We start from the raw sequence: 16,490 nt of genomic DNA, 5'->3' as shown, positions 1-16,490 counted from the left end.
TCCAATGAATGTCCAAAGTGGATAGACAGCTCATTAAGGAACACACCTTTGGTAATTCTCGAAGAAACCATAGATTTGGTAATTTTTGCAATACTTTTATTGTCACCCCCAAATAGTAGTTAATCCTTATTTTTGACCGTATTTGTCATAAATCGCAATTACCCTTTGCATATTTTGACGCAATATTGTTCTAAGGATCTATAGCAAGAGATTTGCACAAAAAACCGTATAGTTTTTACATAATTTGTTGCCATAAACGAACAATTAATATGAAAATTTCTACAATTTTGGTTTTTGCAATACTTTTCTTGCCTAACTGTACATATATCCTCAGCCTGTGTATATTGAAACAATTTTTTCCCAAAAAAACGTATGTATTTAGTGGGTTTTTAAAATTTTGGGAGTTTGTACCGACAAAAATGTTGATTAGGATTAAAGATCAAAAGTTTTGCGGAGGAGATACTAAAAGGAATGGATCGATATTGAAAATTACGGAAGTGGATCTCCAGCCACTACATATGTATGGCGCCATAAGGGGTTTTTACACTTTTCGGGCTGTTTTTCAAGGAGTATAGACTTGCCCCTGAAAAAAACTTTTACCATCGTAATTGAGGCAGCGAATGCAAGTTGCTTGGACAAAAATCAAAGTGATTCGATATCAGGTGGATTTCATGTGTCCAGAATTTATATTCCTTATGACAAGAGCTACAACTTTGCCTCCATGAACAAATTAAAATTCTTCGCGGTTTAGAAGATATGCGCCTGCCAAAATGCTCACTTTTGACTTAATTTTTGTCCTGGAATGCAATAATTTATAATTATTATATAAAGCCTATACTCTCCTCTTTAATATGACACCAATACCAGCATCGTACGACGATTACAAGTATTTAAAATATTTTTTTGACAAATGTTGTTGTTTGACCTCTAAAAGGTCAAAGCGAAAAATTAAAAATGCCATTTTACTCCATTTTGCCTATATTTTCAAACGTATATAGTCCGGTTCAAGTGTAATTTTGGCTGTCGGACAGTGAAATTAACCTGTTTATATTCGTAGGGCATGTATGATACCAAGCAACGGTCCTGAACAGCTTTAACATGGCAAAGCCCATGATTTATCTTGGTACCTCTTTAATTTTAAGTGGATACTGATCTCCCCGTTATGCCACCTGGGAAGGCACCTATAATACCCGAAAAGGGCCATGAAACGAAATCTATACTTGGGTAAACTCGAGATGCATAGGAGTCTGAATGAAGTCCGAAAAGCTTACCAGAGAGTAAAGCACCTGATTGAAATGTATGGCGCCTGCCATTCTTCGACAAAAGTGATGAAGATAACCTGGTAACTTACCCAGAAAGTGTATTAAGGATCTGGATGGAGCATTTCATTAGAGTTGTGTAGTTCCTGAACGAACTAGTTCCAAGGAACTATTCCGGACGTGGAACTATTTATATAGTTCCTTTAGTTCATATAGTTCCAGTCCAGCATATAATTCCTGTCATTTGTATAGTTAATTTTCTTCCTTTAATTAAGTCCACACTCACTTCGATCTTTCTCTTTCGGTTTGTTAATCATTCAGATGCAGTCACGTTGTAAAATAAACGTAAATAACATCCTAGTTACATCGCTTCAATTTATTTATTTATTTATTTATATGTCAGTTCATCCACCATAAGATGAAAACAAAAAGAAAGAGGAAGATTCGTTAAACTACTTCACTCTCGGAACTATTTGGAACGAAGGAAATAAAAAGAACGACGAAAGAGAAAGATTCATTGAACTATATCGGTCTCGGAACTGTTTGGAACGAAGAAATAGAAAGAACGATGAAAGATAAAGATTCATTGAACTATTTCGCTCTCGGAACTATTGAACTACATTAAGGAACTATGTAGTTCCTTTTCCCAAAAGGAAACTAGATTGCCCAAATCTACATTTCATCAAGCTTTTGGTATCGAATATGGGCGGCGATGAAGATACCCCAGAACAAATCGCATACGACAGCATTTAGTGTTTACCACCTAGCCAAAGTGAGATCAAGACAGCAATTAATCGGCTGAATAATCGGATCACACACGGTGCGCCTTAACTAACTTTAAAAGAAAAGTGCTTACACCTAAAAAGTTTTTGCGGATTCTGAAACTATAATGTTCATAAAAAGCACCGGAGGGATTTTCAAATAAATCGAGGTCAAAGGTCACATTTATAGTTTTTTCTATCGAAATGGGATAATAGAAAATGTTGTACCTGTAAAAACTTCTCTACAAGATTGGCCTTTACGATTTTCCTAAGATTAACCATTTTTAAGATATAGAAATTCATATAGGGATTATTTTCTAGAGACTATATCTCGGAAACATATTCGAATTTTGTTATATTATTGTTGGAAAGTTGTAGACAGAGACTAGTACGTGGGGAACTAGAATAGTTTCTAGCCTAATAATATAAATGACTTTATACACTTTTTCATGCGCTCAAACCAATTGTTGAAGCACATTTTCCACTCCGATTGAGACACCCCCAAGACATGGTTTTTGAACTCTCCAACACGATCGACGAAAATCGTTGACCACGCCCTTTTTCTTGATGTGCGGGAAACAAATGATGTCATTGATTGCCAAGACAGGGATGTACGGTGGATTTTTCATTAGCAACTTTCGTCGGATTTGACTCGCTTTTGAAGACTCAAACGGTCGATTTCAGTTTTGTATTGGGCTCATAAGCATAGATCCAAGATTCGTCGTCTGTGACGATCTTATAATCGTCGTTAGAAACACCGTATTTATTCATAATTTCTTTGCACCAATCAACAAGAACCCTTTTTTTGAGCGAAACTTCCACAAAAATTGAAGTTTGAGAGCTCCTCTCAGATCATTTTGAAATGTTTTCAGTAGGTTGTCTTTGCGGTCGACTAAACGACGGTAGAATTTTTTCGGAGCAAGTCCATATTTCCTGAGATAATCGCCTAAAAGCTTTAAGAAACATTGACGGCACCAACTACAATGACACATCCCCAAGATAACTCTCGCAGGGAGTTTTTGATTGGTCTAAACTTTGCACATCGTATTATTTTATCTAGTCGTGTATCAGGTTTGAATATGGACTATATCGGTCCAGTCCTTCGGGTACCTCCCACACAAAATTTATAGAAAGTGAATTTTAACAGATCGTTTCCGTTCGTTTTAATTTGTTTTTTTTTTTCAAAAAGTTCTTCTTTTGGGCATTGTTACGACGCACAGTATTGCCGTTTCCATACAGAAGTGGACAAAATAGAAGGCGTTGACCAAGGTTTTTGCACAAGTACTTACGAGTCCATATCGGTTCAGATTTGGATATAGCTTCCATACATATTTTCCCTGATTTTGCTACAACTCGTTCAATTTTAATCGAATAGCAAATTTAGTATGTATGTGTTATTTTCTTAGGCCCGTGAGTAGTTGACAAACATCGGTTTAGATTTGGATATAGCTCTCATATATATTTTAGCCAGATTTTAGGTATTAAAGGCACTAAACACGCAATGTATGTGAGATATTGATTAAATTTGGAAAATGTGATGTGGAGGAAACATCCCATGTTAAATTTGAAGGCTATTCATCAAAAATTTAGCGAATTATAGCAAAATCGAGGGAGAAATATATATTGGGACTATATCGAAATCTGAACCGAAAATCGGTGAAACTACTCAGGGGCCTAAGAAAATATCACACATTAAATTTGAAGGCTATCCGATTAAAATTGTTCGAGTTATAGCAAAATCGGGGAAGATATATATGGGGGCTATATCCACCGTGGTGCAATGGTATTCACACCGCCTTGTACACTAAAGGTCGTGGGTTCGATTCCCCGGCCAGGCAAGATCAAAACATTTCTTGAGTATTTCAGCCATGTAAAAACTTCTCTACAAGTGGTGTCTTAGGGCACGTTGTTCGGACTCAGCAATAAACAGTATGTCCCTTATCATTGAGCTAATATGAATTGGGGTGCACTCATTTGTATGAGAGAAGTCTCGCTTGTCCCATATGGGATGTTTGTGGAACATTTATATATATATCCAAATCTGAACCGATTTTTGTGAAAATCGGTGAAACTACTCAGGGGCTTAAAAAATAACACATATTAAATTTGAAGGCTATTCGATCAAAATTGAACGAGTTGTAGCAAAATCCGGAATAGATATATAGGGGAGCTATATAAAATCTGAGCCGATATATCTCAGAAGATCGCAGGATTAGGCAGAATGTTTTACACATTTCGCTTCGGAACTGATGTCCAATTAACGGAAATCAAGAGCAAATGTGCAATAGGTGGCAATCAAAAGATATATTCTACGAAATATTAAGAATTTATATTTTTTATCAAATTTAAATTTTTATTTCTTGATAACGGTACTTTGCCCATGTCCAGTTTATGTCAACTTATTGTTCTAAAAAAATGTATTTATAGCGCACCCATCAAATCTTCACCCAAAACTTTTAATATTATTAACAAAATTTTCAGAAAAAATTGTTTTAGTGGTCGTCTAATTGTTCTAAAAATTTTTATTTATACCGCACCCATCAAATCTTCATCCAAAACTTTTAATATTATGAACAACATTTTCAGAAATAATTATTTTAGTGGTCGTCTAATTTTCATATGGTTATCGATTAAGATTACGTGGGAAATATTTTTCATGTTTAAAGAGCACAACATCGTTATGGATGCACATATCGACAAAATTCTTTCAGATTCGTCGTATCTGATGTGTTTACTGTAAGAAAGAACATCACATTTTTCGATTTTTGTCCATTGCGGCAACACTGTGCTCCAACTAAGCTGGGATGTACGTAACATAATCCTCGATGGGACAGATTTGGTCAAAACCCCTCTTTCGGGTACCTCCCACACAAAGTTTGGAAAGAGTGTAGTTTAAGGACTCGTCTGGAATCGTTTTTAAATTTTTGGCAACATGTTCTGTATGCGGCCCTAATTAAGAACATTTTTTTCGACGGCAAATCCATACTTCTTGTTTGCTATGTTAACAGAGTTCCAACAATGCAACAATACAATTATATATTTCTCATCCTGCAAGGGTGGAATGGTTTCCATTCTCATGTCGCACACTGCCATCTAGAGTTTATAACCTAAATAAAGATAAGCTTTGGGTGTATGTCTGTGATATGCTATAACAAAAAGCTTTAAAGGACCTTTATGCCAAACAAAGTACAAAAGGGAACAATAAAACTGTCCAAAAAGTAACAAAAAAAAAACACCACCACGAAATAAATTCAACTTACCTGTTAAACATTTGCCCGAGCTACGATGATTGTCATTGTTGGCATTATTATTGCTGTGGTTGTTGTTGTTGTTGCCATTGTTATTGTTGTTGTGATGAGAATTTGACGATGATGCCGAGGATGAAGAACACACCACCGACGATGATTTATCTAGAAAGAAGGAGCAAAAAGTAAAGCCAAAGAACGATTATAAAAATAAAAATTGCATCTTATGTTTCGGATGAGTGATTTTGTCAAAAGAGAACAGCAGAATAGAATGGCTGCTTTGAAGTCCTTTCAACTGTATATCCGTCCTCGTCATTACTTTTTGTTCTATGAGACTGAGTCTTGTCAAAGTCTTAAAAATCAATTATTTTTCTACATGACATCTTTATATAATTGGCCTACAAGAGATTATTAAGAACACGCTTCAGTAATGATGATGATGGTGATAGCTATGATGACAATTCACAGCGAATGCAGGACAACTGTCATAATAGAGAATTTGTTACACTTGGTGAATTGTTTCAAGTGGTTCCCATATGAATTGAAATTTTGCAAAGATATTAGATAAACCCAAAATAATCTTTTTAGCTACGCAAATTTATGTCAGGCATGTTTTAATATGCGAATGTATCCTGTGTGCGCTTGAAGAAGAAAGGACAACATGCGACCGGAACTGTGAAACGCACCACATAACCCGCCATGGATAATCAATGCTATTGATACGACCTTTTGCCAAGCAATAACTGAACAGGAAGAGTGAGTATTAGATAAAGAGGGAGGGTTAATTTAAGGGGTGGAGCAAGCGTTACGCATATGATATGTATCATAAACACATCGATGGGAACTTAAAAAAAGGCATCAACGCCGTTGGCCCATTAAACAAGCACTCAATTTCTTGTCCCAACCACAATAGAAATCAGCAGAAGTAGGAGGACATGCTTAATGCAAAAAACTTACCAGTCATAGAATTTTTATGGTTTTTATGTTTGGTGTTTTTTTTTCTTTTTTCATAAAACAATCTCTGTCGTTCTCTATATTTTTATGGCTGATGGTTCGGGCATCATTATCATCATTTGAGCACAAAGGATTTTCAGAATACAAATATCCCGATTACAAAGCATTCAGAAGAAGCAGCAGCTAAAAATGCAACAGCATCAACATTAGCAGGCATGAGCCACAAATAAATGCGAACGACAAATGAAACAAAAGAAAACGTGCATCGGCACATGCCATGCTTGGCTAAAGGATATTCATACAATAACATTTACTATTGTTGTTGTTGTCTGTAAATTTCAAAACTGCGTTATGATATATGAAAGCAAACATTGGATGTAACTGAATTTATTAATGTATTCTGGAGTGCTAGATGATATTCTAGGATTTATATGGTTTCTCCTTTTACCTCTATATCCAAGTAGTATCCTCAACAGCTAAACTTACTTCTTTATGAAAAAATTAAAAGAATCAGCCGGCTTTACCCCAGTTTGCGCCTTAAGCAAAATATGCAAACCGAAAAATGTTGGCCCCACGTGTAAAAAATATATATTTTTGTACCCTCCACCATAGCATGGAGAATATCTCAAGTTTATATTTTGAATTTTTTTTACTCACGGTTCGAATTCTGTAAAAACTGTGTGCAAATATTAAACTACGATAAGTTACAAAAATGTTATGTCTTATCTGGTTGTGGGATTCAAACAATTACTATTTTTCGATTGTTTTTTAAAATTTGTCAATAAACGTTTTCCGTGTGAAACATTTGTTATTTTTACCAAAAAAAAAAAAAAAAATTACTTTTATTAGCAATTTGTTTCTTGTTTATTTTGGAATTTATCATAAACATCTTAAAATATTATTCATTTTTCGGTTTTGAAGATGGTTTAGCAATTATTGTACCAGCATTAGTGGGTGGATATTACACGGAGGAAAAAAAGGCTCTCTAACATACAGTTGTGTGAAAAATAATAAGGACACTTCAATCCATAACCAAGATTACATTGAAAACTAACTAAAAAATTGAAAATGACTCTAGTTTAAAAAATTTATTGTTCTCTAAAAATGATTGCTTAAGTCTGAAGTATTCCCCCATTGGATTAACTTCATCATTACCTTTGAGAGTAATGTTTACAAAACGCATTGACAGCCTGCTGATCGCTACCAATATCATGATTTCATCCCGGAGAAGGGAATTATCAATTGGCTTTTCAGTTTTTGAAATGATGATTTTTCTAGTGAAAACCTGAACTCTTTAAGCATCGAGTATTCTCATGTTAATAAGAATGATGCTCACTTTTCGGCTTTAAAATGTTAAGAAAAAGCTTATAAAAATATTTTGATTGTTTGTAAACATACTTTATTTATCTTTTATATTTCATACGAATTGACGTAGTTTTAATACGGTTCAAATTTGGAAGAAATTAATGCAGGTTTTTACTTAATAATGGTAGATAAAGCGTTTTAGTTTCATTGGTACTCTGTAGGCCATCCTTTGTTTTCTAAGACGGCAGCACATCCCTTGATTTGAACCAGATTAAAACTTTGTGGAATGAATTTAGAAGATCTAGCGAAGGAAAGTGTCCATCAAATTATGACGACGTTTGGCAATTTGTACAAGTTGCGTGGGACGCGATACCGTTGCAGGAGTTCCAAAACATGGCTGACCCCACAGCTTAGTAAGAAAATGAGCACCACACCACGATGTTACCTCTGCCATATTTAAACGCCTTCAGAGTATATTTTGGGTTATGTTAATGATTTTAGATCTTATACCCAGATGAACTCCTATATCGGAACAAAAATGAACTTTGGTTTCATCAGATCAAAGAATAGTATGCAAATTTTCTTAGACCAAGCGATATGATTTCTAGCAATCAGATGAACTCCCATATCGGAACAGAAATGAACTTTGGTTTTATCAGATCAAAGAATAGTATGCAATTTTTCATAGACCAAGCGATATGATTTCTAGCAATCTGTTTTATTTTTTGAATATTTTTATACCCTACACAACTACGTGGGAAGGGTATTATTTTTCGATTAAAATTATACTTTTCTGGCACTGCGAGCTCTAATGTGGTCACAAAAGAGAGTTTTACGAGTTTTTGATGCGTCAAAATTAATATTTAAGTCGTTTTTATACCCTCAGCCTTTAGGATATGAATTTGTTGCAAATGACACCATATTCTCTTGTCCAATAGGTACAATAAATATAAACATAAAATTCGCGAGTTTATAAAGAAAATACAAAAATTGCAATAGTGTCAAAAATTCCTAAAATGCTCCGAAAAGGCGCGATTTGAGAACAAATTGGTCCAGAACGCTTTGATAATGATTTTAAATTAGATTACAAAAAAATAAAAATTTTAATTAAAAGCAAATATGTTGTCATAACAGCTAAAATTAAAAAATGCATTACTGAACTTCAATGCATTTGGTGCGGAAACTTTTTTCGCGATAGGGAAAAATTGACGCCGTATTTCATAATAGTTTTCCATGCTCTACACGGCTATGTGGTGGTATTTTTGATATTTGCAAAAAAGTGCAAAAAGTTATATCCCTAATATACACTTTCATACGGGCAAAATGTGCCTCATCGAAATAATGGTTTTAGACCCCAAGTATGTTTGGACGAAATGTGTTTCAGACAATTTGGAGTCGATTGAGCAATGTCCGTCCGTCTGTCTGTCTGTCTGTCTGGCTGGCTGGAGCGCACGATAACTCTCGAAGGGATGAACCGATTCGGTTCAAATTTTGGCTTTCGTAATATTTTGTCCAAACTTAGTTTAAGTTCGAAGATGAGCTATATCGGTCCACTCCTTCCGGTACCTCCCCCACAAAAGTTCGAAAATGTTCGGAATATTTGTGCGCACGATAACTCTTGAAGGGAGTAACCGCTTTGGTCCATACTTTGCCTATCGTGGAGCGTGTACCAGACTTAGATCAGGTTTTAATATGGACTCAATCGGTCCACTCCGTCGGGTACCTCTCACACAAAAATTTGGAAAAGTTCAGTTTAGGACCATCTCTCGAATCGCTTTGATTTTTGCTTTACCAACTTGTATTCACTGCCCTCCATACGACGGTATAAGTTTCATCAGGGGCAAGTCCATACTTCCTGAGAAAATAGCCTGAAAGTTGCAAAAAACCCCTGTGAAACCGTGTGAGGAGGTTGGAGGGCAAAATAACTCTCCAACTGGTCTGCCGATTCGGTCCAAAGTTTGGCCTTAGTAATATTTTATCCAAACATAGTTTAAGTTCGAAGATAAGCCATATCGGTCCACTCCTTCAGGTACCTCCCCCACAAAAGTTCAAAAATGTTCGGAAAAATTGTGCGTACGATAACTCTTCAAGAGAGTGGCCGAATTGGACCATACTTTACACATCCTAATACATCTACCACATATAGATCAGGTTCAAATATGGACTATATTTGTCCACTCCATACGGTAGCTCCCACACAAAATTTCGGATACATGTTCACGTTACGACCTGCTTTCGAATCACTTTGATTTTTGTTGAAGCAACTTGCATTCGCTGCCTCAATTGCGATGGTAAAAGTTGTTTCAGGGGCAAGTTCATACTTCTTGAGCAAACATCCCTGAAGTTCTAAAAAAAACCCCTATGGTACCATATGTAGTGGCTGGAGATCCATTCTTTTTAGTATCTCCTCTGCAAAACTTTTGATATTAAATCCTAATCAACATTTTTGTCAGTTCAAACGCCCAAAATTCTTAAAACTCCCTAAATACATGCGTTTTTTGGAAAAAAATTGTTTCAATATACACAGGCTGAGGGTATATCTCTGTCGGCAAAGCCGACTGATACTTTTTTACTTGTTTTCCGACTTGTTGACATGAATTTCTTTTAAATTATCCACATTTCACATTTTTATTTTATTTAGGGGTTATTTAATCGCTTACATGTGCATCAACAAGTCTTCGAATTGCTGCTAAGAATGAAATATTTTTCCAAGCTTTGAACTGACACTCTCGGCATTGTAGTACTACATACACCACCTGCGTTACATATTACTTACACTCGGCAATTTTAATATGTTTTTCTATCAAATCTAAACGTTTTATCCATTGTTTACCTCCACTAACCGTATGACAGTAGCAGTTGGCCGCAATTAAACTATTGAGAAATTGATAGTTTGAGAGCTCCTCTAAATTTGTGTACCATTAGAATAATGGAACCTTGTGAAACTTTTTAGTCGTATCCTATTGAAAAAAGGACTAATTAAAAATATAGGTGTACATACAATTACTTCTAAGCATATCGCTCATATACTCAAAGAGTGACATATTTCAAAAAATCAAGTTTCGAGAATAATGCGTTTTAAGTTGGCAATTGTATTTTGACTTCCCAAATTAAAAAGATTATTATACAAATACAACAAAAGAAATTTTAATTTTTTTTTCTTAATTAGCTTCTTTTCTACCACTTCATGCACTATTTTTGGGAATTTGTTTTTTTAATAGTCGGGCTCAATCCCATTGTTGTTGTTTTAATGTTAAAAAGAAACGAATTTATTAGTGGAGAAAATAAATTCGTTGTTTTAAAATATTATCACAACAACAATGGGCTATTTTGAAACAAGAAAGAACGGCGATTTGTATCGAAGTAAAACGGAACAATTAGTTACCTTTCTAAAACTAACTACCAATTTCAGCAATTTCGGTAACCTTCTACAGACCAAGAGGTACGATTCTATGAAGATATAGCAAGACGTAGACCTATACTAATAATACCTTTCTGGAATATTTTATAACCCCATGGAAGACTTAATAAAAAATTTCAGTCACTACGGTGGGATATTGACGTCGCAACCTTCAGAATTACGAAAATCGGGAGGTACCGTTCTATCCATGAAATCATAAAAATATTCTATAGACATCCATGAGCTCTGGGTTTTTTTTTTAATCCAAGTGCCCTGAAAACTATTCTAAAAAACCGACGCTCTAAAAAATTTTGGAAAATCCACAATCACTAAAAAATCTACGAACGCCGAATAATATTTTAAAAAATATACGATAATATTTTGAAAAATCTATGAACCATGAAAATATTTTAAAATATTCTAGAGCCTTGAAAAATATTCTTATAAAATCCACGAGCCCTAAAAAATATTCTTATAAAATCCACGAGCCCTTATAATATTTAAAAAATCCACGAGTACTGGAAAATATTCTTAAAACATCCACCAGTCCTAAGAGCATATCTTTAAAATATCTGCGATCCCTGCAAAATATTCTTAAAAAATCCACGTGCTCCGGAAAATATTCTCTGAAAATATTCTTAAAAAGTCGACTAGCTATTAAAAATATTCTCTGAAAATATTCTTAAAAAGTCCACGAGCTCTGAAAAATAGTCTTAAAAATTTTATTCTTAAAAAATCCACGCGTGGACATATACCGACTAGTTTAGAGCAGCAATTTGAATACCTCCAACGAAGACTAAATACCAAATTTCAGTCATTTCGATGGATTATTGTGGCCACAAACTTCAAAATACCGATAATTCGGAGGTACCGTTTAATGGGGACTATATCAAGACGTAGAGCTGTACCGACAAATTTCTGGGGAAAGGTTTTATACCCCAAAAAAGACTGAATACCATATTTCAGCAATTTCTATGGGTGCTATATGAAGGCCGACGAATTTCATATGAAAAGTTTTATGCCACAAATGAAGACTTAATACCAAATTTCAGTCATTTCGGAAAAATTTTAAGGCCACATCCATCAAAATACCGAAAATCGGGAGGAACCGTTCTATATGAAGGTGAGGACCTATGCCGACAAATTTAATATGGAAAGCTTTGCACACCCAACGAAGACTAAGTACCAAATGTCAGCCCTTTTGGTTTGATAATGAGGCTAAACCTTATAAAAAATCGGGTGGTACCGTTCTATGGGAGCTGTATCAAAACGTGGACCGATGTAGCCCATTTGCAATACCAAACATCCTAGGAAACTTCTGTACCAAATTACAAAGCTCAATCTTAAAAATTGCGACCTGTATGTTGATTTCAACAGACTGACGGACAGACGGACATTGTTATATCGACTTTTATATCGAATATCGTATATTACCCTGATCAAGAATATATATACTTTATAGTGTCTCCTATGAATATTTCGATGTGTTACAAACGGAATGACAAATTTAATTATACCCTACATATTATGGTGGGGGGTATAATTATATATTATGGATTTAAAGCTCCAGTGTTAGAGGGATTTTCATTTAATAATATTTTTTATGTATACCACACAGAATCCGGCTATCATCATTATAAAAAACAAGTAGAAAAAGCGTTAAGTTCGGTCGGGCCGAACTTTTTATACCCTCCACCACAAATTTCAGCCATTTCGGTGGATTAATGTGGCCACAACCTTCAAAATACCGAAAATCGGAAGGTACCGTTCTATGGGGGCTATATGATGGCGTGGACCTATACCTACAAATTTCTGGGGGAAAGTTTTATACCCCCAACGAAGACTACATACCAAATGTCAGCCATCTCGGTGTGATAATGAGAACAAAACCTTCAAAATACCGAAAATCGGGAGATATCGTCCTATGGGGCTATATCAAAACGTGGACCTGTATAAACATTTTATGGTAAAAATATTTCTTAGCCTCTGGAAATACAAAATACAAAGTTACAACCGATTCTGTTGTCAAATGGTACTAATACATTCAAAATATATTAAAATGACGCGTACTTTATATGGGGCGTTATATGGGGGCTATACCAAAACGTGGACCTATATAAACCAACTTTGGTAGAAATGTTTTTTGGCCTCTGTAGACACAAAATACCAAATTACATCATTTTGTATGGGGGCTATACGAAAGCGTGGACCTACATAGCCCGCTTTCAATACCAAAACTCCTACGTACAAATAATAGATTTTCCCAATATTTCATCCACCTACGTCAATCCGTACGTACGCTAGAGTGATTTCCACAGACGGACGGACACGGCTATATCAATGTAGAATTGCACGCTGATCAAGAATATATATAGTTTGTGGGGTCTACAATGATTATTTCGAGTAGTTACAAACATAATGACAAACTTAATATACCCCCATCCTACGGTGGAGTATAAAAACCGAATTGGCGCGATATCTCTGGTATGCTATCAATTCAAAACATGAATGTTCTATTTTCATTATCAGATCATATCAGTTATCAGGTTTTAATATGGACTACGTTTTGTTAGATCCCTCATGTAATAATAGCTCCTGTTTTTTAAGAAATTTTAATATTTCAGGTCTTCTGAAAAATATGACTCTTAAACTTTGCTCATGAAGTCAGTAATCAAAAATAGAACCTCCCATTTGCTTTGCTTTCCAATGGAAATCTTTTGATAGAACACAATATGTATGTCCCCCATTCCTAAGCTCATACTGACAGAGAATTGTAATTTGGCCTCATTAAAGTTATAAAAAAGTATTGCAAAAATAAAACAAAGACAGTCAACTTATGTATGTATGTTTCATCGTGTATATAATGATACCCCGAGGGAACTGTTAAAACCTCCTACCAACTCGTGTATCATCGTTATGTTTCTTTTATTGCTGTTGTTGTAATATTCTTCTTCTTGTCTGTTTTCTAAACTTTGGATCCTTTTGTAAACGATTTCTGTGCAATTATTTTCATTTTGTTATTGTCTTTCTGTGAGTCTTTTACGTCTCAAAGCACACACAGAAGTACCGAACGAAAGAAAAATAATGAGTTACGCATGAAAGAATTTCTTTTTTTGAACAGAAAAATTTCATACCACAATGACATGGCATAGCGTACACACACACAACAATACATACACACAATCAAAGTTAAAGAACACAAAAGGATTCATTTCTGGTCGTAGAACACGCAAATTTGTTCCATTTTCTTTTGCCTTTCATTTTGTTGAAAAAAAAAAACTTCTGAATGGCTTTGCCTCCTTTGCTGTTGCATGCTTCGTTGAAGCTGGTGGCATTTGAAATAGACAAAAGTTCTTGGGAGACACTGATTTGTTTTATGGTTCTGAAAGATGAGAACATGAGTTAAAAAGCAACAACAACGACAGCCACAAACAAAATTAAAAGCGTTTCTAAATGGCGGTTTGTAAGGCAACGATGATTGGAATGGAATGACTAGAACTTTAAAGTTTGTTAATAATTGACAAATAAAAAAAAAATATTCTATATACATAATTCATGAGATAATAAAAATATTCTACAGACATCCATGAGCTATGCGTTTTTATAATTCCAAGAGCCCTGAAAACTATTCTAAAAAACAGGCGCCCTAAAAAATCTTGGAAAATCCACAATTACTAAAAAATCTAGAGTTGGACAATCTCGTTCATTTGAACGATCCGGACCACAGTCCTCGTTCAAAGACGAATGAGTAACATCATAAAAACCAATGTGTGAAATTAAGTATACGCAGTTTTGTCAAAGAAATTACCGCTGTCCATTGAACGAGATAGGGATCCGGACAAATATTCTTATAAAATCCACGAGCCCTGACAAATATTCTTATAAAATCCACGAGCCCTGACAAATATTCTTATAAAATCCACAAGCCCTTATAATATTTAAAAAATCCACCAGGCCTGAAACATATCGTTAAAATATCCGCGAGCCCTGAAACATATCGTTAAAATATCCGCGAGCCCTGCAAAATATTCTTAAAAAACCCACGAGCTCTGAAAAATATTCTTAAAAAATCCACGAGCTCTGAAAAATATTCTTAAGAAATCCACGAGCTCTGAAAAATATTCTTAAAAAATCCACGAGCTCTGAAAAATATTCTTAAAAAATCCACGAGCTCTGAAAAATATTCTTAAAAAATCCACGAGCTCTGAAAAATATTCTTAAAAAATCCACGAGCTCTGAAAATATTCTTAAAAAATCCACGAGCTCTGAAAAATATTCTTAAAAAATCCACGAGCTCTGAAAAATATTCTTAAAAAATCCACGAGCTCTGAAAAATATTCTTAAAAAATCCACGAGCTCTGAAAAATATTCTTAAAAAATCCACGAGTTCTGAAAAATATTCTTAAAAAATCCACGAGCTCTGAAAAATATTCTTAAAAAATCCACGAGCTCTGAAAAATATTTTTAAAAAATTCACGAGCTCTGAAAAATATTCTTAAAAAAATCCACGAGCAATGAAATATATTCTCTGAAAATATTCTTAAAAATTCACGAGCTCTGAAAAATATTCTTAAAAAATACACGAGCTCTGAAAAATATTCTCTGAAAATATTCTTTAAAAATCCACGAGCTCTGAAAAATATTCTTAAAAAATCCACGAGCTCTGAGAAATATTTTTAAAAAGTTCATGAGCTCCGAAAAATATTTTTAAAAAATCTACGAGCTCTGAAAAATATTCTCTGAAAATATTCTTAAAAATCCACGAGCTCTGAAAAATATTCTTAAAAAATCCACGAGCTCTGAGAAATATTTTTAAAAAGTTCACGAGCTCCGAAAAATATTTTTAAAAAATCTACGAGCTCTGAAATATATTCTCTGAAAATATTCTTAAAAAATCCACGAGCTCTGAAAAATATTTTTAAAAAGTCCACGAGCTCTTAAAAATATTTTTAAAAAGTCCACGAGTTCTTAAAAATATAATTAAAAAATCCACGAGCTCTGAAAAATATTCTTAAAAAATCCACGAGCTCTGAAAAATATTCTTAAAAAATCCACGAGCTCTGAAAAATATTTTTAAAAAGTCCACGAGCTCTGAAAAATATAATTAAAAAATCCACGAGCTCTGAAAAATATTCTTAAAAAATCCACGAGCTCTGAAAAATATTCTTAAAAAATCCACGAGCTCTGAAAAATATTCTTAAAAAATCCACGAGCTCTGAAAAATATTCTTAAAAAATGCACGAGCTCTGAAAAATATTCTTAAAAAATCCACGAGCTCTGAAAAATATTCTTAAAAAATGCACGAGCTCTGAAAAATATTCTTAAAAAATCCACGAGCTCTGAAAAATATTCTTAAAAAATGCACGAGCTCTGAAAAATATTCTTAAAAAATGCACGAGCTCTGAAAAATATTCTTAAAAAATGCACGAGCTCTGAAAAATATTCTTAAAAAATCCACGAGCTCTGAAAAATATTCTTAAAAAATGCACGAGCTCTGAAAAATATTCTTAAAAAATCCACGAGCTCTGAAAAATATTCTTAAAAAATGCACGAGCTCTGAAAAATA

At 34.3% G+C, this 16,490-nt stretch overlaps 1 protein-coding gene across 1 annotated transcript in view; it reads right to left on the bottom strand.

The window, feature by feature from the left end:
* The window catches only part of Ets65A (DNA-binding protein D-ETS-3), a 164,731-nt gene that overhangs the window by 131,317 nt on the left and 16,924 nt on the right, over positions 1–16,490 (bottom strand). Inside the window, exon 3 of the mRNA XM_073987861.1 lies at positions 5,281–5,430. Coding sequence (XP_073843962.1) covers positions 5,281–5,430 — 150 coding nt within the window. The remainder of the gene's footprint in view (positions 1–5,280; positions 5,431–16,490) is intronic.

This window comes from Musca autumnalis, unplaced genomic scaffold, assembly GCF_047663935.1.
Source record: "Musca autumnalis isolate F117 unplaced genomic scaffold, ASM4766393v1 scaffold_4, whole genome shotgun sequence".
Taxonomy (NCBI): Eukaryota; Metazoa; Arthropoda; class Insecta; order Diptera; family Muscidae; genus Musca; species Musca autumnalis.
Note: the sequence above shows the minus strand (reverse complement) of the source record. Positions and strands in the feature narration are given on the sequence as shown.